Source organism: Eufriesea mexicana, unplaced genomic scaffold (assembly GCF_001483705.2).
Source record: "Eufriesea mexicana isolate 0111107269 unplaced genomic scaffold, ASM148370v2 scaffold1490, whole genome shotgun sequence".
In the NCBI taxonomy this organism is placed as follows: domain Eukaryota; kingdom Metazoa; phylum Arthropoda; class Insecta; order Hymenoptera; family Apidae; genus Eufriesea; species Eufriesea mexicana.
In genome coordinates this window covers 765236-787144 of record NW_016909592.1, presented here as the reverse complement: position 1 = coordinate 787144, position 21909 = coordinate 765236, and the positions used below count along the sequence as shown (strand labels likewise).

The window sequence follows — 21909 nt, the reverse complement described above, 5'->3', positions numbered from 1 at the left end:
TTCATTTGAGTCATATATGAGGTTAACTTCTTCAATTAACACGAGTAACAATCACAATTAATCTTATAATCAGCTCTGAAATTGTAATTTAATTACAATTAATCGTTTCAGATCCAAGTAAATCTAAATTCAATTCAGTTATAACATATTCTTATTATATAATTCTACGTGTAAACCTTCTACAATATTTATAAAGGATGAGTGTTTTAAATATGGTTCTTTAGCGCATAACATAACCTAACCTAAAATATGTTTTTATTGTCTTCCAATTGTCTCTGGACTGGAATTTCAAATCAATTTTGATCAATCTTAGAACGGTTCCGTTTACGGCCCAGTTTGCCGGTCATATAACCTAGATTAGACCGCAAGTCTCATTTTTCGGTTTACGAAGCACCACGAAATTTCCGGGGCTGCCGGATGGAAACTTGCTAATTACGAGACATCCGAGCGGACAGGAGAAGAGGCGATGCACTTGTGGCCGCCTCTTCTCCTGAGTGCGCCGAAACATTTCGAAACAGGCTCACTCTGCCCTCGCGATTGTCGGAAAACCGTACGCGAGCTTGCCTTCCTGCACTTCACTTTGAGCTTACTAGTCCACTTCCAAATGAAACATTTTTCCGCGAATGACAGCTATAATTGTTTAAAAGAAATGTTTACTAGAACGGGTTCGTACGTCAGGTGTTAGATTCCAGAATGGTCCTTTAGGTTATGTTTGGGTTAGCATTGCATTCTGCAATATAAATTAATGTATCGTGAGTTATCAAAATTTATAGGTTATCAATGAGTGATTATGTCTGACAATTTGAGCTCTTTGTTACTTCATGACTCACAATACTTATCGGTAACACAATTTTCTCTGACTGATGGAAAACATTATTTGAGTCAGCGTAATGATTACACTGAGAACAAAGGAAAACAAAGGATAAACAGAAAAATATCATTTCAATTCTCGTGTAAACAGATATCACTTTAATTCCGCAAATTGATTTCAATCTTCCATTAGAAGTCGTTTCCAAAAACAAACAAATATCATTTCCTTTATTTATGATCTCAATTGACCAACAATCATAGTAATTAAATTTATCTGAATGTGAAAAAAGGAAAAAGGAGAAGTGAATTAGATACAGAAGTATTCATCAGAAGATTAATTAACCTCAAAAATGATTACCTTTTATACGAAAAGGAAAGCCAATTCAAAATAATAGTTAACCTCAAAGTTGCTTTGATATCCTCACTTAAGAAAATTCAAATTTTCGGTTAATAATATTACCAAAGTTTACATTGACTATAAGCTTTTGGAAGCCACCATATCGTACATATTATATTCTTGTTGATCTTTTTCCACTTGATACGCCCGTTACGTGTAACTAGCAAGGAAGGAATCGACGCGAATGCGGTAGCTTTGTAGGAACATATTGCCGGTAGTATTAGCGATACCAGACTAATGAGCTTGAATGTGTTCCAAAATTCGCCGCGGTGGAGGGTGGCGTGGCAGGATGAGGGAGCGAGAACGTTGGGTAAAATCGCAGTACAGAGCGGACTCTGGAGCGAACTGCATTTAGGCCAACATAATATTGTCCTTCGTCCCGGGAATGAAATTGCTTTTTCGAGTTACACGCTCGTCTGTAATTTGTTTCCCATCGACGTATCGCAATATGTTCTCTCGATGCAACGAATATATCGATTGCTACGAGACTTTCGTGTTATATTGATTATCTTTCGATCATCTTTTCACAAATTGCTCGGTAGATAAGTCGTGAATGGGAAATGCTGATAGTATTGAATAAGCGTATAGAGAGCAGCATTGTTTCGAAATCCGTTTATATGTTGGTGGGTTAGGTGAAATAGAGGTTAGGTAACTTTTATCAACATTGATCGTGGATATTGTTACGGGTACTCATTTTGTTTTCTTTTGTAATTTAAACAATACGATATGATATTACAAATTGAAGATGAAGAAAAAACTTATTCAGGAAAATAGTCAAACAACCGATATAATTCTTTTCATGCTATTTATCCAAATACTGATTCAATACATTTTTAAGCCGCGAATAAAAGATACTGTGAGAAGCATTAAGGTATTTACAAAGTAGTTCGCGAAAACATTCTTATTGTTTAATAAATCGACGTGGTAAAAATCAGAAGGCAAGACAGTGCATAGGGAGTATTGAGCAAGGCAGATTTCCAAGGGATTCGCGATGATAATTCATTCAGAATCGAGGTTATAGAAATCAAAAGAGATCGTCCGCTGAGTAGTTCGCGGCAAGCTTCCGTTTTGCCTTTCTTGGTGCACAATAAATGCTCAAAATATAATTACGCGTTCAAAATACGCGTTAATGAAAACCTATTCTTCACTTGAGACTGCAGACCTGTTCTCTGGAACGTCTCGCTATTCTTCTCCAAGTAACCAAAACAGAAAAATATGGTTTATTATTCATTCGTGCTCCAATTTTTTTTTTTTTAAATTCATTTTATCAATTATTTATGAGTTGCACCTACAAATCAATTTACGATGATAGAATGAACATGTTTCATACATTTACATAACCATCCTATTAGAATCTGAAAAAAAAAGTTGAAAATGAATAATTATTTATTAATTTAGTTTTTATTTATTACAATTAACATGCAGGATTTATAAGAACTTTGATTTTTTAATTAATTTTAACAAAAAATAAATCACATACCAATTTGTTAGGTTATAATCCTGTTTACACATTTTCGATCATTTGTTCAGTCATTTGTTTATCACAATTATCCTCGAACGACGAATTGCGTAAGAATATTCATTGACATCAGTTATTTCGTTGCTCACATAAATCAGTCGTTTGATATCGTATCAATAGATCATTCGAAATGGCCTGCGCTGAATAACGTCGCGTGCTAGCCCGATAATTAGTCGTCATTCACACCGAAATCAATGGAATGTAATTTCAAGCGAATCACGTGCACGCACCCTATAATCAAAGATACAACGTGCGAAATAATAACCTGAAGTGTGTCGCAAACCACGCGTCGCTATTCGCTTATTGGCACTTGCTCGATAATCGATGCTTCCAAGAATAATGGAACACTTTCAAACAAATACGATCTTTTCATTTCATGTCGAAATATTTCATGGAATTTTTCATATATAAAAAAGTAAGTACACCGCAAGGTATCACGTGTTTTTATTTTTATCATTTATCAAATATTATTTTGGGGAAATTTTTTTTCATTATTTTCCATCAAAAACCTATATTTTAAAGGTTATATTGATTTAGTTTTGACAATATATCAGTATATAAAGACACATTCCTACATGCAGTGTATGAAAATGCTGTCTTATAAAAATTAATTTAAATAGATCTTTTTTTTCCAAAAAGAGATGCACATTATTGATGCATTGTGTTCGCACCAAACACAGAAAGTTACTCTTTAATTATTCCTTAAGCGACTCACGTTACAGAGAGTGCACTGATTTGAGTAGTATCTTCTATCGATTCCTGTGGATAACGTCGTAAGTTCTCAGGTTTGCTCCGTCGGTAATTAGCCGAATACGTGATCGGCCGTTTCAGTCGGGAAGTTTCGGGCGCTGCTCGTCAAGTCCAAACAAAACGTGTGACCTTCAGTAGAATGAGAATCCTAGAGGCCGTGGCAGACCTCGTTATTCAGGCAGGCCAGGCTATAACCCTGAGCCGAGATCAACGGTGAGCAAGATGTTTGTGCATTAATGCTTGCGGTGGACTGCAATCGAGCACGATACACCACCTCCCGAAACGGCTCGTATTTCACGTGGACGCAACGTTCACTCGCGTTCGCGTAATCTGTGCTAGCCTCGAGACCGTCTAGCGCTACTTAACTCGTTTGTACGGTGAGAGGCGTTAATGCTGGACGTGCTGCTGGACGAAATTGCGGGAAAGGAACAAACACGTTGCGTATAGGTTATCTTTGCATATATATATATATTTACATATATGAATCTTCCGCCATGTGATTCTTCACTTGAAATTATTTAGGAACCTGGTTGGAAATAGAAGATATATACATTATAATGTCTACACGTTAGCTGTTTAATCAATTATTATTACATGTAATGAAAAGAATCGTCGTATAACGAAGGTGGAATATTTTGACAACTTCGGGTAACAACTATATTTCTTTTGACAACTTTATTTCTGAATTGAAACGAGAAAATGTGCAATATATGTAATAATTAATATTAAATTTGTCTTTTTTCTTATGAAGTCATACTCGTAACGGAAATATATTATTACTGCAACCCGAAGTAAAAAGGTAACCTCAAAAAGCTAAAATTGTATGTCATAGTTTTTGTCTAAATGAAATCAACTTTTTCTTTATATATTTTTTGGTGCCGTCAAAAATAACAGGGATATAAAGGGAACGCAGGCAAGATAAATGAAACGGTCTGGATAGAAAGCCAAATGTTTTTGGCTTTTGTCGTGTGATGTGTCAGTCCTGTGGAAGTGTCTCCTATGCGAAAGAGGTTTAATGCTTTTGGAATTGTTAACGCAGTAATACGTAGTAATTCGTAGTAATTGTGTTTGACCTTAATGACTTTGGTAACTACGAGTCCAAATTGTAGAACATTTGTGTCATTCGCAACGTTCTATATGGATACGTATGTGAGTTACAGAAATAGTTTGTACTTCTGTCGAATTATACGTAAAACATAACATTTATGGTTGCGTTGTGAAAGTTGATTTTGTACTATTTCAATTATAGAGTTTTCAGCCATTAATGAAATTCACGCGAGGAACAGGGTTGTTGTTCGCATTTGCAAGTAAAATTAGTTTGAATTTTGGCCATACCGGTTCGAGGTTATATTTCAGTAATTCACGGTTATGCTGCTTGTACTCGCGTTTGAAATCTGTACCATTGCAGGTTATATAATTTGCAGCCTTTGTCTCTAATGGCCTTTGCTTATTACAAAATTTGGTTTCATCTGTAAATATTTATTGAACTTTTGGATATACATATTCCAGATATGTAATATAACGAATTATTATTATTAGTATTATTAGCATTATTGAAGATTAAGTAGGAAAATTTGAAGTAATTTAGAATGAATTATTTTAGCAAGTTATTAAAGTTATTATATGTGCTTGTATGATTGATATATTTTTTTGTTTCCAATTCGGCTCTAGTAGTAAAAATTACTAATTCTTTCAGGTGTGTTTTGAGGTTATGTAATACTCAAAAAATACTCATGCTTATTTTTGAGTATTAGTTTAATCAACTGATATTGAATGAATGCGAATATATACTTGCATACACTATGTATCACTATAACAGTGAACGATATAGGAGCAAATAAAATCAGTATAGAAATATTTCAAAGGCTACCGAAACCGTAACAAAAGTAGAAATTTTCACAAGACACCGAAACGATTTACTCGTTTTATTAATAAGCGAAAGAGATACAGAATTTTTAGTTATGCCACTATGTTAAAAGCGCATATAATGAATTTAGCCTAGGTATTTATTTTGTAATTATATAAAACTAAAATGCATATATCACAAGATGTTCAACGATGGTTCCATATTTAAAATTGAAAAATAAAGATTAACAGAAATGAGTTTCATTAAGAAATAACTCTATGTTCGATACACGATACATGTAATTAGGTAATTGCCCCGTAGCTTCCCATGTTCTTTTTATAAAAAAGTAACTATAATTGTCATAGCTCACAAAAAAAGAAATATGATTAATTACTTGATTCAAAAGATATAGTTACGTAAAAACTAATTTCAGTATTAAATAATACCGCTGAAAGGATCAAAAGTTTAAAAGTTATTAACCGAACAATATCACCGCTTAATTAAGAGATAATTAGTGGTCTGTAATTAATAATAATCTCTAATATACTCGTACCACATCCTAATATATATAATAGCGTGTACTGTACTATAGTGTACTTTTAATCAATGTCCCTCTTTTATCCGCTTGAAAGCAGTCGTCTTGCCGTTTACTGGAGCAACCGCCGGTACATAAAACTATTTTACGACGAAAAGCAATCGATGGTCGATAAATCCAGCATAAAGAGCGCGATCTCTATCCCGGCATATGCGTGCCACAAAAACCGCTCAAAGTTTCTCGCATGGCTCGTCGATTGCTCGAAAACGATCCTTCACTACCGCCCTCTTCCCTCTCGAATATTGCCCGCGCTCTAGATCCGTTCAGTTTCTCGATGGCTGCGTCGATAACGCGTTCTCGAAACACAGATCGAAGACGCCATTTGTAACGAAACATTGAATTCGCGACTCTGTGCTTCTCTCATATCTATTTTTCTTATTTCTCCCCTTGTGACTTTGAAGAGGCTCACGAAACGCGTTTTCACCGCTTTCTTTCGGCGGTTAAACCATCGTGTTTCCGTTAGAAGAATTTTTATTGCCAAACATGTGTGGTTATCTTTTAAATAGTTCTCCTCGCTTATCCGTTTTGTGTGAAATGACAGTCGATGATAGTGTTATCGATTTACAATGAAAAATTTGCATGCCAGGACAGGTTTTTGAATTCGATGGATTGGTCGGAGTTTGTTTCCCAGGTTTGTTAATTGTTTCCAACTCGAGTTAACCTCATATGGCTTGTGACATGACATATGAATGCACTGAGTTGATCTGTGCATTTTTAAGCTTCATACTAAATATCATGAATTGTAGCTTGAACTAGTATTTTTGAGAACTAAAGTACTTTATCTAGAACAATGAACAAAAAATTAATAAATTGTAAATTTTTAATAGTAACAGATATTATAAATCACACAATATTTTTGAAAACAAAGTTCATTATTACTGTTCATATATTTAAAAAAAGAAACACTAATGATTAAAAATCCCTTTGAAAATGTACATCGTTGTAATAAGAATAGGAAGAAGATTATTTATATTCACATTCCTATAAATCAAACCAATATTTCTCGTTCGCCATATTTCACATCAGGAGACGCCATCTTTCATTCCTTATCATACTAAAACATAATTTTCCAAATCACATTTACACGTTTCCGCGATAACATAGGACAGAATTCACATTTCCGAATTACCGACCGAAAGCTATATATTTCTTGCAGTAACACGAACACGACTAAAAATGATCTTAGAACGCATAACCTACTTTTAGCTAACCATTTTTAAAACATTTCTCGAATGAAGGAGGGAATCGAAACAAAGGAATTGCTATATTTGTCCCAACGGTTCGAAATATCGAATATCATCACTCTGAAATCGATACATCTTTGGATCGATCGCGACACACGAATCCCTTACGCTGGGCAATAATTTGCTTTATTGCTTGAGCAAGTGGTAGCAAGTTATGTGATGGAGGGGCAAAGCGAAACTAAACGAGCGATTTCACGCTGTTCGTAGAAAAGCCCGACGAAAGGAGAAAGATGCGGGAACCACAGAAGATCCGAAATTGTACCTCGAGGAGGCGGCCCTTGAAAGGCAGCTGCCAGAGCTGGACCTGAGGATGATGGTCGATCTACCGCCTGGCTTGGACTACAACGAATGGCTGGCCTCTCACACTCTCGCACTATTCAATCACATCAATCTCGTTTACGGAACGATATCCGAGTTCTGCACGATGACGGGCTGTCCCGATATGACCGGTCCTGGCTTAAGGTATGTATCTCATGAAAGAACACATTTGGACAAGGAGAACATCATTCTTGACATTTCAAGGTTTCTGAATTTTTTAAATTAGAGAATTTTTTAAAGAGAATGCATATTCTATTCAGTGGATTTATTACTGTTCTATATTATTAGTTTCATATTATTAATGTCCATGAAAAAGTTTAGAAAATAAAAGAAAAAGAAAAGAAACAGTAAAAAGTAATTTTGTTACAATAAATAAATTATCTTATATTAATAATACGTAATAAATTCTATATTATTGAAAGTATTTTGGAAATCTATTTTAGTCGTTCACGATAAGTATGAAGCTTTTCCTAACCTACAAAGGAAGCAAAGGAAGGAAAGATAAAGGAAAGTTATTAAGGATTATTCTTTGTACAATTTTCTTCTTGCCCTTAACTTATAACCTTCTTCTTTATTTCTGCATTTCCTTTAAGCGATATTACGCAGTCAAGTAATTCGCTTTCTTATCGTTTCAGAACTTATCTGTGGTTTGATGAGAAGGGGAAGAAAACGAGAGTGGCAGCGCCACAATATATAGATTATGTTATGACTTTTACACAACGCACCGTTAGTGACGAAACTATATTTCCTACGAAATATGGTAAGTTACCTTAGCACGACGATGAGTGTAATTATCTGTATTGTCAAGTACTCATGGTATTTATCATTTATAATGCTTTTAATATTCTGAATGAAGCAATACAAAAAATCGTATAAAATATTTTTCTCTTATTTTTAAATATTTTTATATTTAGAAATTACGTATTTTCTATGTTATTATTTTTTAAGAAATTTTGAGAACTATTTGAGAAAGTAATACAAAGCCCAATTGATGCTATTATACATTGTATAAAGTAATCAAATCTTATTTCTTAAAATTTGTTTTTTGTTTTTCATAAATTTTTAAGCAAAGCCTTGGTAACTCTACAGTAAAAATAAAAACTTTTAATTTTAATACAAATATATAAAACATTAACTTCTTTTGTTTCTTTATAAATATGATAGAGATAATATTCAGATAAATTTTATTTTTAAATTCCCAATAAATTATCCTTAAATGAATAAAAGAAAGTACACTCGAATGCTATATTTACAGTTATATATAGTCAGCAGTCAAGTAGTTTGCTATGGTAGTATCAACGTTTCGCAGAGTCCACTATATACACGAAATGGTAATTGTATTAATTGGTCGGTTTCTTGAATGTTTCAGCAAATGAATTTCCTAGCTCGTTCGAATCGATAGTGCGTAAGATCCTGCGGCTACTGTACCATGTGGTGGCACACATTTACCACTGCCACTTCAGAGAGGTAGCACTCTTGGGGTTGCACGCTCACCTCAATTGTGTATTTGCCCACCTCACGCTCCTTAATCAACGCTTCAACCTTATCGATCCCAAGGAAACGGAGATCTTAGGAGACTTAGAGGCTGCCCTCTTGGGTAAGCTTACCTACCGAGATCGATATTATTATGTAATACTTGAGAGCGTTATATTATCATAATAGGATTACTACGGTTTAAGAAGAAACATTAGCGTTACGAATTATACGACCTACTAAAATCCCACGATATTACGTACAACAGATTCTTCGTGAAGCAGATAGAAAATGATGAGCGACGAATACTTAAGTTGATGGTTCATTAATAATGTTAGTTAACTGTTCCAAAACGATGGTAAAAGTATATTCGATAGAATTGTTGACAGCTTTGGATACTTTTATTGAATAGATAGTTTTGGTCTTTACAAAAGACGAAAATCTGTAAAATAATACAGCTGATAATTATAAATAGAATAGCTCGATATAACTTGTGTATTATTTAATATGGTTTTCTTCGTCAACTATGCTCACTATTCCTCATTAAATTACCGTTCGTAATATATTTAGGTATTGCATAATATATAATAAAATATACACTAATAAGTATATTAAAGGAAAATGTATTACAGTTTATTAAATTTATGAAAAATTGTTTCTCTCAGTACTGTATAGGAGATTTTAATAATTTTAATAATTGAAATGTTAAAAGATAAAAGTAACTAACAAATTAGCGTTGATTCCTCTTTGATGAAATATAAACTTAATTCATTAATGTAGACCTGCTTTGGACAATTAGTGCCTTTATAATTCAATTATGAGTATATGTATAACGAAATAACTTTTATTTTACATACACCTGCAAAAATATACAACACGATAATGAAAAAGTTCAGTATTATTAATTTTTATTTGATTACTAAAAATATTTTATTATATTGTTTTATTTATTTACTAAAAGTAATTTCGTAATTACAGGTGACTCAACATCATCATCAGCGCCTTCATCACAAACTTTAGCCATCCAGGAGACTCCGACCACAGCCACCTAGATCGCAATGCACAGCAAGCAAGAGGTTGCAGTTCCTGAGACTAGGTGACGATAGGCGTTTGTTTTTCCTCTTTCTTTCCCTCTACTTCCAATCTTTTTCTCTTTCTCTCTCTTTTCCGCTCCTCTCTTTCTCTTTTCTGTTTTGTTTTTTAAATAGAATACGCGAACGACAGAGTTTAAGCATTAACGACTACATACGCAGGTGGAGCGAAAGCGCAATTCTGTAAAAACCAGTAGTACCTGTACATAGCGAAGTGTGAACAACTACATGATGTAATTAGGTTCCTCCGTTTGTTGTTTGTGAGATTGTACATAATTTATTAAACAGTAAGATATACGAAAGAGATGAAGGATGATTATTGATTATTATTGACAAAGTTAGTTGCTATAAGAGGATAATTTGTTCTGTAAAAACAAAAACAAACAAAAAAAAAAAAAAAAAAAAAAAAAAAAAAAAAAAAAAAAAAAAAAAAAAAAAAAAAAAAAAAAAAAATAACAAAAAATAACAAAATGAATGAAACTGATAATAATATTGTAAAGTTTAAATAATACCAAATATATACCTGGTGTTAAGGCATGTGTTATATTCGTTGAAATTTGAACAGCCACCGAGCTGTTCCCGAATCTTCTTCAGTTCACATCATTTGTATCCTGGGACAATGCCTTTTCGAATTGGTGATCGAGATAATTTATCATCATCTATGGAAGGACAACGGATGAATATTGTGATTTGCTTGACAAGGAAAATACCATCCATACGCACAAATTACGCTTTATATTAAGTTTTTCCTTTTTATAAGTATATTTGATAAAACGATTTAGTTATTTTTTAACCCTTTGAGTCCCAGCAAATTCTTCACTTCAGATCAGTTGATACTATTTGAAGCATTTTAAAACAGTGCGAATTTAGAAAGAGAAATGTGCTTATAAATGGCCTCATGGATATTCTAAATAATTCCTAATAAAGGCCTGTAGCAAATACACTTGGTCCTTAAAGGGTTAAAACTGGTTTCTTCTACTTAATCATAATTCAGCTTCATTTTAATCCTTTCACTATCATCTTAAAATCAAGGTAAAGTTAATCGCCTAGATATAATAGGTTATCCATTTTCTTTTACTTTTGAACCTTCGTCAATAGAAAGCAGGATATAGTACAAGATAGAGTTATAAAGTTAAAATAGCTTTGAAACAGTTATTCTGAAGTAACTTAAGTCAACATCTACATGGTGCTATTTTTTTATGAATCGCAAGAAAAGATTGAGTTTTGTACCTTATTCTCTTAACAAAGCATATTCCCTTTCTCGTCGTTTAGAATCGATTTTTTTTCTTCTATCCGTTCATCAAGTGCAAGCAACCGAGGAAGCGGTGCCTTGTCTCACTTCGACGATTCGAATTGCTGCGCACAAGTGAGCAATCTCTCGTAGGAACAATCCTATCGCTTCTGCAATAGGTTCACAAAGATCCTTGAAAGACGTCGCGATATTGTATAACAATATCAATATAGGCTGTATGAGGGCATTGAACACAATCGACAATAGAGGTTTTATAAAGTAGTCCGCTAACAATTGCAAAATGCCCACTGTCAGTGGTCTGATTATACTATAAAGTATAAATCGAACTAATTGTAGAATAAATGCTGTGACGAAAGCAGTGCCGATATGAATAGTCCCAAATATCTCAGCCCAAAAACGAGTCGCTGCTTGATCGGTTTTTTCAGCGCATTTTTCAGTCGCTAATATCGGCGGTGAATCCGTCGTTCGATAGTATCTGTGAAGATTGTTAAAGATCTTATGTTAATGAACATATAATTGTAAAATAAGCAACATAATTTTTAAATTATTTAAAACTTTTTTTTAAATATATAAACGAATTAACCTTGCTTTTTATTTCTTTTTTCTTCTAGTATCTTTAACAACAATGTTTTGATTAGAGTACAATGAATTAAGTTTCCCAAATCTTTAAATTCAGTTATGTTCATTTAAAAATTGAAAGGTTATTGTTTTCTTTTTGTTGTTATATGATATAAAGTTGAAATATGTGGTTGTACCTACGCAGAGTTCCCATGGTCAAAATAATAGATGTCGATTTTCTCTGTTATTTCCACCTTTTTCTCTTCACTCTTTAGTATTTTGACTGGATCTGGAGTATTACATTTTTTTTTATTTGGTATCCCTTCTGATATTTCACAGCACATGAAGGGCTAAATAGAGTGCATTGTTATCCACATTAAGTATAATAATTGTTTGTATACTTTTTGTATTTAATGTTCGTACTTAATAATGAAAGGAAAAATAAAATAATGTTATTCTATCAATGTGTATATGTATGGTTTACCTCTGCATAATGAGGACATGTTTTTGGTGTTAATTTTACTTCATATGTTTTATCTTTTCTTTCTAAATATCCTTTTTTTGGCCACTTCCACTTAAAGGGACACCAAAATTGTCGTGAGTATGATGTACCTGAAAGGTCGTATTTTAAACAAATTAAATTTAATTGAGAAAATAATCAATAATTCATTTAAATTTTCCTAATTAGAATTGTATTAAATACAAGGTTTAAATTATCAAAGAATGTATAAACTTTATAAGTATAAAACAAAAATCAAAGAAATCACAGTGTGTTAATGATAGTGTAAATAATTTAAGAAACTGACATAATTACCATTTTTGTACTTCAAAGGTAAAGTATAAGCACTGCTAAAAAGTAAAAATATAGTCAATTACTAACTGTTACATAAAATGGAATACTTGTATTACATCTTATGAGCACGGCATAAACATGGCATTGACGTTTGTTTCATCGAACATTGATCTTTCGGTAGATCTTTCTTGTACGATTCTTCTACTGTATTGGTTACACCGTACTGTTCCGAAGGTGCTCCGTGATGTACAGCTGAATGTATCTCCCGACATTTACAATCTTTACCTTAATAAATACAATATTTATACCCGAATTTTCACTGTTTAAATTATTAATTTCCTGGCTTACACACAATTAAATTGTTGAAAGGTATTATCCTGCCTGTTTACAGAATTACAAAGAGGTTCTCTGACATTGGCTTTAGCTGTGTAACTAGTATCTGACTGCAAAGATGTTATATTTGAAGATTCTGTTACATCAATATATGAACAATCTTCTCCAGAAACCATGATACATACATGTCTTGAAAACAAATTGAACAAAACTAGAAATTAAGGTAACACAAACTAAAACGAAATTAAACTGTCAAGTGACAGTAACTAGAACAGTTATATATATTTATATTTCATATGTTTATAATATCACAATTATGTTCTCTTGACTATTAGCAATATTCAATGTTTAATAATTTAATAACGTTACATTGTCCAAAAAAAGAAATTCCTATAAATTCCATGAATAAAATTGAAATATACACAATGAAATGAATAATAAAAATAATAAAAGTAATTTATATTAATTTGTTTATTTATCTTACAACATATAGTAACTTTGATTAAATTTTTTAATTAAATACTAAAAATTCTTACACCTCAAATACTTCAATTTTCTAAACTTTATTTGTTCTTAAAACGTTGTTCAAAGTAAAAGACTGTTTATTTACATTAATTGTATCAGAAGTAGAATAATATAATTAGCCTAGTATGATTCGATATAATAGCAGTAACTCATCTATGTGATATAACACTTGCGAGGAGTTTTATTATTTCTCAAATTCATAACAAATCAGAAAAAAATTTTACAACTATATTTACTCGCTTTTCACAAAAATTTTTAATTAGAATCTAAACACTTCAATACTCACACTTTCTCTTAAATCTGAGGTTTAGTTGAATTCTTTTATATTCTTTGAAGTAAATAATTCGTAATTAACAAATTAAATATTTAAAAACGTTAATTATAAAAGTTTTTCTGTTGTATTTATCTATTTGTTACGTGTATGTTTCTCAAAATGTTATAATACAGCTTCAATATTTTTATTCGTTGATAATGTGTCTTCAACTACACAATCCTTTAGCTTTCGACTCACTCGCTTAGAAAATGAAAAAAATTACTTACTATACATAAATCGACTATATCGTCGCACGCACGAAGTAAACATAATTCAAATACCAAATCACCTTAATATCAATCAGACTAGAATGGAAATATATATAAATACTAAATGTGTATCATTCACACAAGAGAAATCATATTCTTGACAAATGCATTCATTCAATAAGTAGTTAATAGTTTGTTGTAAAGTAATTACATTTAACTTACATTCGTATTTATATTTATACACATGTTTCTTGCAATAATTCTGACATGGAGTATTTATTCTGTAATATCATCGCGTTAACGAATCTATTAATTATATTAATCCTATATATGTACGTTTCAACGTTTTGTACAAACATCTCTTAACATTCTGTACAAGCAGTCAAAATTGAAAATTTTGGTTTAACTCATGACAGTTGGGCAATTGTATTGAATGTTAATTTTGTTCTGTACATGTATATATCAAAGGGATCTAAGAGAAATCATTAAATCATTAAAATGACAATTTGTTGCGTTGTGAACACAATGAAATGAAATAATTTATACGTTCAATATTGTTGTTACATAAGTTAAAACAATCTGAGAATAATGAAAGTACATAATACAATTGGTAAAATAATATAATTACTATCTTAAGTTCTTATTAGATACATAATAATGTTCAACTCAGATGAAACATGTTGTTCATCTATATAAAATCATTTAAAAGTATATAACTGAAAAGTATGTAACAAATAAGAACACAGCTTAAAATATACTTAAACTTTTGATCGATCCTCAGAGTGTTTTTGTAAATATATATAAGATAATATAATTGGACATTTAGGCACCTATTGGAAATGCAATGTTAAAAACATATGCATTTTTTCTAATTCGAGTATTTAATATTTATAAATAATAGTTGATTGAATAAAACCATTGACAAAAACTTCTTTACAACTAAGGCTTTTAATTTGAATTATATCTTATTAAAATTAAATTTAATCTTATCCTGTTAAGGATGCAATTAATAATTACAGAATGTTCATCTCTCTGTGTTAATTGTGCATGCAACACAACTTTCACAGTATTAATATGTAGTAATTATATTTAATAATGTTAGAAAGTGAAATTGACATAGTACTTGCAACCTTAACAGTGAAGTTAAATCTTTATTTATGTCACTGATACTGACAAACTCGAATTAAAAGTGAGGATACATTTTTAATCACACATTGACATTAAAGATGAAGGAGAAACTTGTAATTACACACTGAAGTACTTTTTTGTAATGTAAAATAACGTTCGACGATTTTTTTCTACTAGTAACTATCGTCACACGTGTAATTCTCGTACAAAAATGTATCAGACCCCTCCCTTATTTTTCTTCGATTTTCTGCTTTCTTTTTTGTATTTTAAATTACTACATATAATTAGTAAGATAATGTTAATGAGATATACTATGCTGTAAATATTTTATATTGCTATCATTAAAATGTTGTTTACGTAATGTAATAATATATTAGATGCAACAGGCAACGATAATTAAATTCTTACAAAGTTAGAGCTTGAAGTTGCGTAAATACGTAGAGGTGGATGTCTTTTGAAGAATGCAAGCATGGCACTTGAGTCAAGTACCCATGGTATTACCACAGGTCTCGTCCCCCGCCAATAGTCCCGGGTCAGACTACGTGATGCCTATGTTGGGGTAAACAACCGTTTGAAGTATTTCGGTCACACCCTTAATAGCTAGTGAGGCTTCGAAGATCAATTCGAGGTTCTGATTCCATGCCTGGAAGGAATACCAATAGCAAAGTGCCAGTTGCTCCCCAACCTCGGTAGACAGACCTGAGGATTTGCCGCCTCTACGCTGGGGTCCCATGAAATGGCGACGGTCGTGACGGGACTTCCGCCATTTGATATTTTGGCGCTAATAGTCGGAAAGACTGCACAATAGAGTCACCGGTACTGTGCTTCCAGTATTAGAATGGATACACAAAAGCAAAAGGCTCGCCTATTACCTGACATAGGTGCTCACCGGGCACGGTTGTTTCGGTGAGTACCTGAACAAAATAGGACGGGAGACGATGACACAGTGCCATCATTGCGAGGCTGAGTTGGACACGGCGCAATACGCCCTGGAGGAGTGCTCGGAGTGGGCAAGTAAACGCTGTGTCCTTTTTCAACACCTGGGATGGGATCTCTCCTTCTTTGCCACCATTCCACAGATGACGCAGAGTGAGAGCTCATGGAAAGAAATAGCCTCCTTTTGCGAATGCATAATGCAGCAGAAGGAGGTTGCGGAGTGGATATGTGAGCACACTGATCCCGCCCGCAGGGGAAAAAGATTACGACGAACGTATTAGAGGCTCGCCGACTTATCCCCCGGGGATTAATTCCGTCTCGGGAATCCGGGATACAGGGGGGACTGACAATGGGGGATGCTGAAAAATTCGAATTAAAAGTGAGGATTCGATTTTAATCACACACTAACGTTAAAGACGAAAGAGAAACTCGCAATTACACACTGAAGTACTTTTTTGGAATGTAAAATAACGTTCGACGATTATTTTCTATTAGTAACTATCGTCACACGTGTAACTCTCGTACAAAAATGTATCAGACTCTTCCCTTATTTTTCTTCGATTTTTTCCTTTCTTTTTTATATTTGAAATTATTACATATAATGAATAAGATAATGTTTTAAAATTTCACGACATTATCAAAGTATGACATACATTAAACCAGACACTGCAAACAATTTTATATAAACTATGCTGTAAATATTTTATATTGCTATCGTTAAAATGGTCTTTACGTAATATAATAATATATTAGATACAACAGGCAACGTTAATCAAATCTTACAAAGTTAGAGCTCGAAATTGTGTAAACACGTATAAGTGGATGTCTTTCGAAGAGTACAAGCATGGCACTTAAGTCAGGTAAACTTATTCGTAAGTACGAAAAACGGATTAAATTGCCAACAGTAATATGCAATATAACATTACTTTATAATCATGTTGCACAACATTTGATTATCTTTTTTTGAATTAAAATAGATTCGTCAATTATTAGACATAAATATGTCATACTTTTCGTTAGCAATATTCCTTGCATTTCTTTCGATAATTTCGATATGAATTTATGAAACATTTTTTTTTTTTTTTACATATTCTGAATTCCATTTATATTTAATATGAATTTAATATGAAAGTTTTCTAATATTAACAAAATGGTGATGATATTATTACTTACGATCTCCCATGAACTTCTACAATGCTTAAAAACTATAGAGTACAAATAATTATAATAAATAATATCAATAAAAATATATTATACAATTATATCATAGAACTGACTGTCATGGTTCTTTTGTATAAAGATATTACAATTTTCCAATATGATTAAAGTTGTACTTATATGTGTAAATAATAAATCAAATTTGATACTTGGTAATATGTATAATGTTTAAAGCAAACTTAACTAAAAATTTGCAATCGAATATTAACGTATTCATATCTAATGATTACGTTACGATTACATGAAAAGTATAGATATTTACAATTCGTTATAAAGTAAATTACTTTTTAATCAATTATATTAGCATTTTGTTTACATGAAGTAAACCATGGCGATAATATACAGAGAGAAACAGAATCTTGGCTCATGATTTGTTGTAAAAATAGAGTCAAAGTACTTGTGCAACGTGTTTTTCAGTTTCATACTAGAAAAGTAGAATACACAAATGTGGGATATGCATACTTACGTCATAGAACAGTCTTTTACAATAGACGAATGTTAAAATTTGTATTTCATTGAGTGTAAGAAATTACTTATAGTATGCAATTTAAATCTGTATATGCAAAATCACTACCTTCCTTAAAGTCACTTCCAATTTTGTAGTAACTCTTTGGTAATCCAGAAGTATGCTTCAGGCGTAAATGATATGACACACTATGTTAGCTTCTGATGGCAAAATTACATTATCCTCCATGACAGTTCTGCGATTCTTAAAACAAATTTTAAATATATTGGAAGTTATCTTTCGTAGCAAGTAGAGGCAGCTTTTCGATGCTCTGTTTGTGATCAAAGCTATGCAACCAATCTGAGCTCGGTTTCCCTTTTATTCCGCAAAAGTTTAAATTGCAAAAATCAGCAGCATTCTGAAGAGCACCACGATGGAAAGGATTTCCTTGTTTGAAATGCGCGTAGCGTCCAGCATTCATACGTTCGTTTGTTGTCATTCCAAGAACCATAATCTAATAATTAATACAATAAAAGCAATATTATTTTACGACGAAAAAGAAATGATTGCAATTAATAAAACTATAAAACCATAATTGTATAGAAATAAAGTAGAACATTCAACAAACCTGATAACACTGACACGTAAGCAATGTGCCAACCCAAAAGAAATGAAGAGAGGTATTTGCTGCAACCCACATTACCCAAGCATCGCACGTAGCCGCAGCAACTAGATAATTATCAGCGCTATGCCCATTTGTTAAATTTGTCCAACATTTAAATTGCCAATACTGTACACAAGCAGATAAAACAACAATACAGAGGCCTAATAGTGATGCTAAAAATCCCAGAAAATACTTGTGGTTATGCGCACCTAGTTTTAAAAAAGAAAAAAAAAAAAAACAGTAATTAAAACTTATAAATATAACTATGTTATTTGATGATTTTAAACTACAACTATATTATTTAAATTGTGAAAAGTTAATGCACTTTCAAACTGTGCCAGTTATATATGTTATTAACATAATAAAACTATCTCCTAAAATTTGTTTTTATCGACTTACCGATACAATTGTTAATCCAAGGACAGTGATGATCAAATCGTGCAACGCATCGATCACATGTAGAACAATGTTTAGATCTCATAGGTCTTCTGACCAAGCAACTGCTGCAAAACGATTGTGGTTCAAAACCACCGGATTCTGCTAACTCTATAATCGTCTGAAAATTCGAATGAAACTAAAGAATACACTTCACGTATAGATAACGTAAACACAATATATAGACTATTACATTTAACTTATCCTCGTGTGTAGCTGTAATTACGCCTGGATCCCCTCGCCAGGATTGTAAGAAACATATCCAAAATGGTACAGATCCACCTACTAATAGTAACCATAAATACCATGCAGCATGTATACCTAGCCAAAATACCCATGTTACATATATCCACATCTGTAACAGATGGTATAAAATGTTGATTACAAATAGTCTATTGTGCGTATTACATATTAAACAAATAATTATTCTTTAAACAGAAAACTATTAATAAAATAGCATCAAAGCTATCAACATTTTTTGATAATGTATATTTTAAAGTTTTAATTATATTTGTTCATATTATCTAACATGTTATGATAAAAAATTGGCTGTCTGTATCAGTTGTGTAAAAGTTAATATCTGATATAATTCAATCAATTTTCTACAATTACTCAACACTGGGACTTTATATAAATAAAGTATCTAGTAACAGTTTCATGATATATTGTTTTAAGTACTTACCTTTGTAGCCAAATAAATTGACATTGGTACAATATGAAATAATCGTTCATCAAAGATAAAATGATTAGCTACATACAGTGCTATATAAAGAGTAACAAAGGCACCTAATTTCACTAGATAATCCAGTCCACTCTGAAATATCATTCCAATCACATAGAAAACTATAAATGGTGTACTGACCATACAGTACCAGCGTATTCTCTGAAAAAAGAATTAAAATTTCATAAAATGAAATTAAGTAAAAAGCAATTACAGTGCATACCTTATCTCTACACCATGTTCTTGTTCTGCCCTGCTTTTCTCTGATTTCTTGACTGATCTTATGTCCTAACCAAGCAGCACCAATATGACGACCCAATAATGTCATTGGTGTTTCATCTCGAATATTTGGTATATCCAAAGATGCACCATGATGAACTAGTGTTGATATTGCTGTACTATTCTCAGCTATAATAGCCCAATGCAAAGCAGTATTACCATGTAAATTATCAGCTAGTGAATGAGATGCTCTTAAAGTCAATAACAAGCGCGTTGGATCTAAACTGTAAAAAGAAAGACTTTAAGGTAACCAATATACTATAATTCTAAATAAAGATATTCACAAATACAGATTTTTGTTGTTTCTTTCACATTTACCTATTCACTTTATAAGCACTCCACATGAGGGGTGTCATTGCACTTCTGTCTGGCATATTTGGATTTACTCCTTTTGCAACTAGATAAGCAACAATAGAAGTATGACCAAATTGTGCTGCTAGATGAATACATGAGAATCCTTCTGAATCCCTAAGAGTTGGATCTGCTCCTGCTCTCATTAATATCACAACTGTAGGTAAATGGCCCTGTCTGAAAATAATAATTTTTATTTTGATGGTTGAAATATTTAATAAAAACTCTTAATGAAATAGATTTGAGTTATATATGTAATTTAGCATTAACCTTGTAGCCCAATGTAATGGTGTGGAAGCAAGCTCACCACCAATTGCATCAACAACTGCTCCTTTTGCAATTAAGTATTTTACAATATCTTTCCTATTGTTTATTGCTGCCCAATGCAATAATGTTACAGTCTCTGAATCTGGCTGATTTACATCAGCACCAGTTTCTACTAATTCAGTTACACGATCTAAAGCTCCATACTGTAGAAAATAAATTTTTTGAACAACTAGTATTGTAAATAACTATTAATAATAATAATCAATCAAATAATTAATGAAACAATAATATTTAAAATCTAATCACCTGAGTTGCTCTAACAATGTCAAATGAACTACAATCCTGTGCTGGAGGTCTAGCAGGTTCCTGATGATGATTACTTGGATCATCAGGTTCTCCACTGCCCTCGCTTTGACAGGCAGTTTGCATTTTTAATGCATACATGTTTCTATTTGTTAATATCAACTTGAAAGTCAGGTCATAAATACAATAAAAATTCTGTATCCGAAAATAAATTTTTATAATTGCTTTATGTCATAAAATGTAACTGAAACAATAATAATATATTGTTCTATGAAATTCTAAACTTTATAATCAAAATAAAATATTGAAGTTATATAATATTAAATATTTATAATTATTGTATAAATTAACAATATCAATTTATAGATATCTATTATTGTTTTAAAGAAATTTTTGTAAACCTTTTGTATATTAGAGAAGTATTATGTACAAAAAATGTTAATGGCTTTCTACACCAATTTACATTACAACAAAACCTACAAGTATTTTGTCGCATGATTTTATATCGAATTATTATTCTAACAAACTACTTTATAAATTTAAAGCTCTATGATTGTTTCTCGATTTTAATTAAAGTGATTGTAAGTGTAAATAGTTATCTGGGAAAAGATTGCTGACATTGTTCCATGATAAATGTACTTCATCCGACAATTAATATCATTCAATCTGACCGATGATAATCAATCTATCGTTTGTATTCACCAAGTATACCGCGTTGTAAATATAATGTGTACTATGGCGTACATCGAGCATATTGACAATCGATTTGGTATTCGAGACAGGGACTTATGATAAATGTTGCAATGTACGATTTTCCCTCACTTTTGAGAAATATTTGGTTATTCCACAGTGATCTCGTTCTTTGTTTGCATATGTATGTAGATAGTTATAAGACGTAATTCCTTTGGTTGTTCCAAAGAAAGAATAAAACCGCTATACATCGAGGTACAAGGCACTTTCGCGATAAGATTAAATTATTCCACAATTCATGAAATTATCTCTCAATCGTAAATACATCTGCAAAAACTACTTAATGATATCATATCTTACCTCCCAGGCAATGACAAGGCTGATAATAGATTTGCATAGTATGCGGCATGCTACCCCCCAATATGTAGTAAGGGGTTAGATTTAAA

The 21909-nt window shown here is 32.0% G+C and overlaps 4 protein-coding genes across 10 annotated transcripts in view; 1 reads left to right on the top strand and 3 right to left on the bottom strand.

The window, feature by feature from the left end:
* Mob2 (MOB kinase activator 2) overlaps window positions 1-10360 on the top strand; it is a 114445-nt gene extending 104085 nt beyond the window's left edge. For 2 of the 6 annotated variants that reach the window (XM_017901106.1, XM_017901105.1), the window contains exons 2-5: window positions 7369-7623; window positions 8115-8239; window positions 8849-9076; window positions 9931-10354. In XM_017901106.1, the coding sequence (XP_017756595.1) occupies window positions 7472-7623; window positions 8115-8239; window positions 8849-9076; window positions 9931-10004 (579 nt within the window). In that variant the 5' untranslated portion in view covers window positions 7369-7471 and the 3' untranslated portion in view covers window positions 10005-10354. Of the gene's footprint in view, window positions 1-3577; window positions 3690-7368; window positions 7624-8114; window positions 8240-8848; window positions 9077-9930 lie in introns of those variants that run through there. The other 4 variants (XM_017901102.1, XM_017901101.1, XM_017901103.1 and 1 more) reach the window with 4 other exon arrangements.
* Window positions 10361-10561: 201 nt separating this feature from the next.
* On the bottom strand, window positions 10562-12410 carry LOC108548250 (uncharacterized). The gene is made up of 4 exons (XM_017901099.1): window positions 12338-12410; window positions 12055-12203; window positions 11274-11770; window positions 10562-10702 (listed from the first exon to the last, which is right to left on the bottom strand). Exons 2-3 carry the CDS (start codon window positions 12195-12197, stop codon window positions 11344-11346), a joined length of 570 nt encoding a protein of 189 aa, XP_017756588.1. The 5' UTR covers window positions 12198-12203; window positions 12338-12410; the 3' UTR covers window positions 10562-10702; window positions 11274-11343.
* A 3192-nt stretch (window positions 12411-15602) lies between these two features.
* Window positions 15603-16651, bottom strand: LOC108548249 (uncharacterized). The gene is made up of 2 exons (XM_017901097.1): window positions 16027-16651; window positions 15603-15935 (listed from the first exon to the last, which is right to left on the bottom strand). The coding sequence occupies exons 1-2, from the start codon at window positions 16108-16110 to the stop codon at window positions 15693-15695; spliced, it is 327 nt and encodes a 108-aa protein (XP_017756586.1). The 5' UTR covers window positions 16111-16651; the 3' UTR covers window positions 15603-15692.
* Window positions 16652-17761: 1110 nt separating this feature from the next.
* On the bottom strand, window positions 17762-20930 carry Hip14 (palmitoyltransferase Hip14). 2 transcript variants are annotated; one of them, XM_017901094.1, is made up of 9 exons: window positions 20777-20930; window positions 20474-20673; window positions 20171-20380; window positions 19797-20091; window positions 19535-19735; window positions 19046-19207; window positions 18817-18973; window positions 18382-18626; window positions 17762-18267 (listed from the first exon to the last, which is right to left on the bottom strand). In XM_017901094.1, the coding sequence occupies exons 1-9, from the start codon at window positions 20912-20914 to the stop codon at window positions 18031-18033; spliced, it is 1845 nt and encodes a 614-aa protein (XP_017756583.1). In that variant the 5' UTR covers window positions 20915-20930; the 3' UTR covers window positions 17762-18030. The 2 variants fall into 2 exon arrangements, with proteins under 2 accessions (XP_017756583.1, XP_017756584.1); XM_017901095.1 differs by having other exon boundaries at window positions 19797-20076.
* Between the last annotated feature and the right edge of the window lie 979 nt (window positions 20931-21909).

Bases quoted from the DNA above. Each gene is read 5' to 3' on its own strand.
- LOC108548250 (XM_017901099.1), bottom strand. From the start codon at position 12,197: ATGTGCTGTGAAATATCAGAAGGGATACCAAATAAAAAAAAATGTAAT. The intron at 11,771-12,054 runs GTAGGTACAACC...CAATCTTCACAG, and splicing joins TTTGACCATGGGAACTCTGC to ATACTATCGAACGACGGATT.
- LOC108548249 (XM_017901097.1), bottom strand. From the start codon at position 16,110: ATGATGGCACTGTGTCATCGTCTCCCGTCCTATTTTGTTCAGGTACTC. The intron at 15,936-16,026 runs GTAATAGGCGAG...TCCGACTATTAG, and splicing joins CCGGTGAGCACCTATGTCAG to CGCCAAAATATCAAATGGCG.
- Hip14 (XM_017901094.1), bottom strand. From the start codon at position 20,914: ATGTATGCATTAAAAATGCAAACTGCCTGTCAAAGCGAGGGCAGTGGA. The intron at 20,674-20,776 runs GTGATTAGATTT...TATTTTCTACAG, and splicing joins ACATTGTTAGAGCAACTCAG to TATGGAGCTTTAGATCGTGT. The intron at 18,268-18,381 runs GTTTGTTGAATG...ATTAATTATTAG, and splicing joins TTACGTGTCAGTGTTATCAG to ATTATGGTTCTTGGAATGAC.